Genomic DNA, 8,243 nt, shown 5'->3' on the forward strand with positions numbered 1-8,243 from the left:
ATTTGATATGACCGCTAGGGTCGGAATATCAATCATCTTCTTAGTCACTACCGAAACAATGGTAACGACATACTTGAATAAAGCGAGACCAATCACTAGCTTCTTGGTAACCTTGTGACTTTCCCTGATCCAAGTGTGAGTCCTGTGCTTCCGGTAGTATATGCATCTACTACCTTTCACACCTACTCATACTCGTCCCAAGTATTGTCTCGCAGTCCCCAAGTCCTAAAATCACAAAACAATTTAACACATACGAATGTGTCCAAATAATCATAAACAATTTCCCTAGACTCTACTAGGACTTCTTCATTGCATATCTTCAATCATCAATTCTACTTCAACTCGATTGGTGATGGAAATATCGGGTGATGAGACAACCTCAAGAATTACACCAATCTCTCCATCATCCTGCCAATCGAAGGTGTACTTCAGACGTACCGTACTCCTCTAACGTTCCGTCATTTTATCAGACATATTTTAAAGGCAAGATACCACTCTTACGATATCTTCCGATAGGTGTCATTCACTATCATAAGCCTTTCATTTCCTCCATTTACTCAATTCTCTACGAGTCTTCACCATAATGTTCTGCACACCAAAGCGGTCGTTCGATGTATCGAGACGAGAATATAGATAGAGGAAGGTTTAGGCGCATATTCCTCCTCATTACTTTGAAAAATTACATGCCAGTTCTAATATCGTAATTAGACGTTTAGAAATCTGAGCACATAAAATTTCCAGATCCGGTCGGCAACAGACCATACATCCGAACAAATAATAGCATATAGCATTTAGCACATAAAGGCATTTTAGGCATCTTTCCTAAAATAAAGTAGTGCTCGTGTCAATTTAGGTGTACTACCTAAAATATTTTAGACACACTCCTCACGATCATTACTTAGCATTCTAAGTTTAAGTCTAGAAATTTCCTACAAATTCCTAGTTCGCTTAAACTAATGCTCTGATACCAACTGTGACATCCCCATTTTCACGGCCAGAAAAGACCGATTTGTTTATGCTTTGTTTTAAAATCAGAGTAATCGTTTACAGAAAACAGTTGCGGAATTTGTTCCCAAAACAAAATGTGATAAGAATTTATCAAAGCATTTCTTTAAAGGAATGTATTTTCATTAAATAACAAAATCTCGGGATGTCATGTTCCGATACAGACCAAAAGCATAAACAGTATAAAATAGACCTTACAACAGTTATTTATAACTACTGATCTATAATCCAAAATCTCTCGTCAAGTCCACCAACTTATACTCTTGTGCCATTACCTGTAATGCAACGAAAACTGAGTGGGTCAGGTTTGGGAGCCTGGTGAGCATATAGGGTTTTCAACCCACAATAATATAATTATTGTATTTAATCATCAAACAATCAACCCAATTACCCATCCCCATTATCTTCTTTATTTCTTAAGGTTTTACCCTAAGAATTAACTATCCTTTATTCATTCGTTCCTAAGGATTGACCTAAGGAATTGGCACGAAGTCCATTGCTGCCAAAGTTTATCTATTAGGTACTAAATCCATAGCTATCAGGTGCTAACTCCATAGTCACCAAGGTTCACTTAACAGTAGGCACTAACTCCATAGTCACCAAGGTTTACTAAACAGTAGGCGCTAACTCCATAATCACCAAGGTTTATACAATAGGCGCTAACTCCATAGTCACCAAGGTTTACTTAACAGTAGGCGTTAACTCCATAGTCACCAAGGTTTACTTAACGATAGGCGCTAACTCCATAGTCACCAAGGTTTATACAATATGCGCTAACTCCATAGTCACCAAGGTTTACTTAACAGTAGGCGCTAACTCCATAGTCACCAAGGTTTATACAATAGGTGCTAACTCCATAGTCACCAAGGTTTACTTAACAATAGGCGCTAACTCCATAGTCACTAAGGTTTATACAATACGCGCTAACTCCATAGTCACCAACTATCCCATCTACCCATGTTCTACCCAACATTTTCGTAGATACAAATACTTACACAGTTTAAATCATTTAACACCTGTATAAAACATCAATTCTATGCCCATCTCAAATAGACAAACAATATATAAACACATAGCACGTATTTCATAGCAAATACTTCGTATTTATGTGTTAGAAGAAAGTAACTACGCACTCACACATATAAACAACAATATACTTAATACATTCAAACAATACTTCTATTATTATCGTGTTTATGAAAGGGACTATACACTCACTTGATCAGAAGATGATCGGACAACACTACGGCTCTAAGAGTAGTACTTCATCGGTGAAACTGGAAGATCTTCACACACCGGGCTTCTCGTAGGCAGAGCTTCGGCTCGGAAACTCTTTTCTTCTCGGGATCTTCGGGCTTCGGGACTTGCTTCGTGTCTCGGGATGATACCGGGGCTTCGGGGGGTTAAAATAGGGCTTAGAGAGAGTATCGGGAGTGGGAGAGAAGAGATAGAGCAACCAAAATCGGCTGACCCTCGATTTCTATTTATAGGGTCATTTTTCAGCTCTCACGTCGTGAGTTTTAAGTTCTCACGTCGTGAATTCAATAGTCATCAGGTGCGTCATCGCCACTTGTGTCTGTCAGGCTCCAGAAGTCATAAATACTGAGTTCACGTCGTGAACACTGTATTCACGTCGTGAACTCTGACAGTTTTGGGGTTTCGCGCCCCGAACTTCAGAAATTCATAACTTTGGCATACGAACTCTGTTTTCGACGTTCTTTATATCCACGCATAGGTGAGATTATGATCTACAACTCTCGTTTAGACTCCGCTGACTAATTTTGACTTTAATTTTAATATATTATTAATATATTATTTTTAGTAGGCCGGGACAGGAAAACTCCGTTCGAAATTCATAACTCCTTCATCTGAACTCCGTTTTCATCTGTCTTTTTATCGTTGGACTACTATTGATGAGATCTTCAATTCTCATTTAGAAAGTTTTGGCTAAATATCGCTCGACCTCAATCTCGAGTTTCGGGCTGCATACTACTAATGCTGAAACTTCGAAAAATCATAACTTCCTCATACGAAGTCAGATTTAGACGTTCTTTTTATGCACGCTCTCGGTTTAACGTATTCTACGACTTTCATTTAGATCGCTAAGGCCAAATATCGCTCTAACGTAAATTCACTATTTACGTCGCGCTGTGTCGTGTCGGTTCTGTCGCGAAGCTTCGACAGGTCATAACTTCTTCGTTATAACTCGGATTTCGGCGTTCTTTATATGTACGGAATCCTTGTAACATATACTATAACTTAGTTAAGATTAATCCTTCTAAATAATCTTCCATCAAAACGTCATTTTTGATGATTATCGTCTCTAAATTGACTAGCCCTGATCTACGGTCGTTACACATGGCATGGTCAGTACATGAGAGGCGACCACAAAGAGTCGACGATCGTTCTAGAGGCTATTGCATCACATGATCTTTGGATATGGCATGCATTCTTTGGTCCAGCTGGTGCAAACAATGACATCAATGTGCTAGACCAGTCGCCGGTATTCAACGATATCTACCTTGGAAAGTCGCACGATGTACCTTTTCAAGCAAATGGGGTAGCATATAAGCGTGGATACTATCTTACTGACGGTATATATCCTCCCTTGTATGTTTTTGTGAAATCGTTTACATGTTCTAACGACCCTAAAAGGAAAAAGTTTAAAGAGGCGCAAGAGTCAGCTAGGAAGAATGTGGAGCGAACATTTGTTGTACTTAAGAGGTGTTGGCAAGTACTAGCATTTGGAACAAGATTATATGAAGTGAGAAGGTTACATCACGTAATGTATGCATGTATCATATTGCATAATATGATTCTTGAAGATGAAGGAAGAGCGATATGTCGGTACAACGAAAATGAAATTTTGCCAAATGTTGAAGGAGTAGCCGTTGGTACACAAGAGTATTGGGAAAATAGAAGAGAAGTACACAATCGCGACATTCATCACGTCCTTCGTACTGATTTGGTGGAGCACATTTATAGGGCTCATATTCAGCCGCCGATAGAGTATTGACACGATGATTTGTTTGACGAATCAGACGAGGATTCTGATATGTTCGTCGATAGCGAAGATTCTGATGACGAGAGTGACGTTCAGGAGAATGATGAAGACGATGAGGTCGATGACGAGGACGATGATTCCGAGTGATGTATTTTGTTTTTTTTTTAAATTAGGATATTAATTATGTTTTCTATGTTGTGGTTTGTTTGATTTTTTGTTTGTGTTTTTTTTTTTAATTTTCTACTTATTTAAATATAAGGTTTAATGTAATTTTTATTTTAATTAATGAAATGCCTTTTATTTTTAATTAAATTTTATGTTTATTAATAATTTAAAAATTATAAATCATAAAAATGAATTAATTTTATTTAAAAAAAATAAAAAAAACAAATAGTGAGGGAAGTTTCCCACCATTTCATTGAGATTTAGTGAGGGAAATGATGACGTGACAGTGAAAAAATAAGGGAAATTCCTCACACACACCATGCGGTCTTATGGAGAGAGGGAAGACTCCAACATATATAGTCACTTATAAGAACGTGTCGCACCGATGTAGGATACATTAACAGTTTTTACCGAATATATCTTTGTTTGTTAAATTAATTTTCAAATTAATAACTCAATAACAAAAATAACTAGGTATTAAATTTATACAATTGACTTATTAAATAGGATCACCGATTAAACCAATAGACAAAACATCAATCTAAATCAAGATCACAAACCATTTCTAACTTTTCATTCTTAAGTTTGGGATCCAAAAATAAATAAGCAAGACCATTATTTTGAGGGATGTTAGATCATCCACATCAGTGCAATGCCACTAATCTTTCAATTGCGCCACATCAGTTTTGCAATGACTACTTACATCAGTGCAATAACGCTCATCTTTCAAAAGTGGTCTCCACTGCCACATCAACAATTACTTTATATATATATATATATATATATATATATATATATATATATATATATAACGTACATGCATAAGTTTCTTGTATAATATAAAATCAATTAAAATTTAATTCAATAAAAAATAATTTTTATATGTTTTCTTATGTAGTAAATATAAATATAATAAGTTTCAGCTTAAATAAAAAATAATTATTATACATATTTTTGTATAGGTTAGGAAAGAAGCGAACGTAACCAACACAAATTAATATTCAATCCTTGAAAAACTAAAATATATGTTTAATTTCTATTTATTATTAATCACTAAAGAAATAAAATAAAGAAAATCAAGAATTGATATAATGATGAGTTGACACCTTTGCAAGTCTTTCTAAAGTTGAAAGATGATTGCTGATGTGGCTTTCAAATTTTCTTTGCAATGGGTTTGAAAGAGCCGATGGAGATGCTCTTATAGTCTTTATAACATTAAAGGTCCGATGTGACTGATGAGAAGAAAAGGAGAAACAAAGGTTAAACCAGCAGGATAGTCATGACTAACTCATGGACTTGTGGCAGAAATGGATGTTATGCTAATGTTTTCGCGTTGAAAATTAAAAGGTCATCGGATAGGTTTAATATGATTTAATTAAAAAAATATGAACTTCAACATATTTTGTCGACAAACTTGGACATATGATAGTCTCATAATTATTTTCGTCTGTTGTTTGGAGAAAGTAATTGATAAATAATAATTATTTATAAAACTTCAATAATACCAAAAAACACATCTCTTAACTCTAATGACAACCATCCTACCAAAGGGTATGTAGCATTTGGCTTAGCAGGTACCTGATGCTGTTGGATTGGTGCCTCTAAAAAATGGGAAACTATGAAAATTACTAATTCGTTTGGGACAAAAAAAAAATATAGATTTAAGAATACAGTAAGATATGCTGAGTTACTATATTCATAAAAATGGGAAACTATGAAAATTACAAGGAAACTTATGGTTAACCGACTCAACTAGAATTAGATCTAAATCAAAATGTTCTTTTCGGCCATGCACACATTTCCAAGTCCACTTTTTAGATTAAATTCAAACTCAATATTATCCTGAGTTCACACATATGTTAAAAAAAAAAATCTTTTAGACCATCCGGTATACCAACGACGAAGGGGCTCGTGGTCTACGTGACCACGAACGTTGTCTGTGCACACCTCCCCGACCATTTGTGGTCGGGCGTTTTTGTGGTCCTCCGTGTTCCCTTCAACGATCGATCACGATCAATCAAACCCATTTCCTCCTTTTAGCCGTTCAACGGTCAAAAGATTTCTTAATTTTTTTTTAAATATATAAACCTAACCTATATAAACACCACATTTACATAAACAATTTTACATTCAAGTCATATACTCTCTTAAAAACATATTTATGGTTCTTTAAGAATTTCGATTTCGATGACGACGGAGAATCCATTTCGACGTTCTTCAATGTTGTGCGACACATACACGATGAAGAAAGTTCGTCTGTTTCGCATTCAAGAGCGGTTGTCAATCGAGATCGCCAGGCCACACATGACTTATTGGTACGTGATTACTTTGCCGATAATTGTCTTTATAATGATGATTCGTTTAGGCGTCGTTTCCGTCTAAATAAAGTTGTATTTTTACGTATTAGTAATGCTTTAGAGGTCCGTTATGATTATTTTAAACAAAAACTCGATGCTAGAGGAAGAATGAGTTTTAGTAGTATACAAAAATGTGCGACTGCACTTAGATATTTTGGATATTGTATAGCCTTTTATGCATCTGACGAGTATTTAAAAGTATTTGAAAGTATCCGAAAGGATCGCAATTGATTGTGTAGATTGGTTTTGCGCATGTGTGTATGAGGATTTTCACCAAGAATATTTGCATAAACCTACTTCAAATGGTATTCAGAGGTTATATTTGGCTCATGAAGAGAGACATGACTTTCCGGGAATGATTGGTAGCCTTGATTGTACGCATGTCGTGTGCGAAAAATGTCTAAATGTGTGGCACGGTCAATTTACTCGAGGTGGTGTAATAATTGGTAAAAATTGGTCAAAGTTCGGCGGTCAAACCACCTCGAACCGCTATATATTAAGGACCAATTGTGTGTAATTTTATGTTTATAATGTATATTAAACATATTATATTCATAATTACTTTTAGAACATCTCAAACTGCTCAAACCATCTATCGTTGAAGATTGAATCGAAAATCACCAAAAATTAAATTTATTTGTGACGTTAAAAATAAAATTTTGTATTAAGTATATCTAAGAGTTATGGATAAGAAGTTTGAATAGATTACGTTCTCCTGATTTCGTGAATATAAAGAACGTCCAAAACGGAGATCGTATGAAGAAGTTACGCCTCTTTAAAGTTATAAAAATCACTATTTACCTGATTTTCCTGAAATGAACTGTGCATTGCTTCGTTTGAATTAGCTACGAGCCTTGTAAATTATTTTTGTGCACGTTTTTAACTCATACTATGGTCTATTATTTTATTACATTTTTATCACATTTTTAATCTCGCACAAAATAATATTCGTAAAATTTGTTGAATCTGAAGCAATTAATCGCGAAGCTTTAAACGTTGATTCCCGGAGTTTGGTATATCGGAATTGAACTCCATATGCGCTTCTAGAACATGACCGAGACAATAAGCAAACACTTTTAGAAAAATTTGACAAGACGAGATGATGACACGAGAATCGAGAATCGATGATCACATCACAAAAAGATACATTAAATTGATGTTCCCAAAATATCTATCAAAAAGTCAGTGAAGACTTCAAATTGTACAAGAAATGCTCCACTTAAACGAAATAGGGTACACCCTCTTCCCCCGAACTCTTTCTCTGTCATTTATCCCTCTCTCTAACTGATGGGTTTTGGGCATTACATCAATCCTATGGTGTACATGCAACCCTAATACTTTGGATCAAGGTTTTCTATAGTTATCATGAAAATAATCATCCAACGCTCATAAACCCTAGATCTAGCATACTTTAATCGAAATTAACATATAATTAGGGTTTAGATCTTACCTTGATTGTTATGTAGCAATAACAATCACAAACCTTCTTGATCTTGACTTCTGAAAGCTTAGTGCCCCAAGTGTTGCACCTCTAATGGAGTCACAAACACCATTAGCAACAAGATGACTTAGGAGAGGAAGGAGGAGGCACAAAATTCGTCCAAGGGCTCTTTTAGAAGGTTAGCCACGAATTTGGTGGCCTAGAGGGTTCCTTTTATAGTTGAGGCTTCTAGGGTTATCAACTTGGAAACCCTAATCCAGTTGCTTAGTCC

At 35.5% G+C, this 8,243-nt stretch overlaps 1 protein-coding gene across 1 annotated transcript; it reads left to right on the forward strand.

Moving 5' to 3' along the window:
- The first annotated feature begins 3,379 nt into the window (after positions 1–3,379).
- LOC145130182 (uncharacterized) lies at positions 3,380–4,156 on the forward strand. The gene is made up of 2 exons (XM_079065022.1): positions 3,380–3,899; positions 4,047–4,156. The coding sequence occupies exons 1-2, from the start codon at positions 3,380–3,382 to the stop codon at positions 4,154–4,156; spliced, it is 630 nt and encodes a 209-aa protein (XP_078921148.1).
- The last annotated feature ends 4,087 nt before the right edge of the window (positions 4,157–8,243 follow it).

The sequence above is a fragment of the Lactuca virosa genome, chromosome 8, assembly GCF_052849685.1.
Source record: "Lactuca virosa cultivar CGN04683 chromosome 8, Lactuca_virosa_CGN04683_v6, whole genome shotgun sequence".
NCBI lineage: Eukaryota > Viridiplantae > Streptophyta > Magnoliopsida > Asterales > Asteraceae > Lactuca > Lactuca virosa.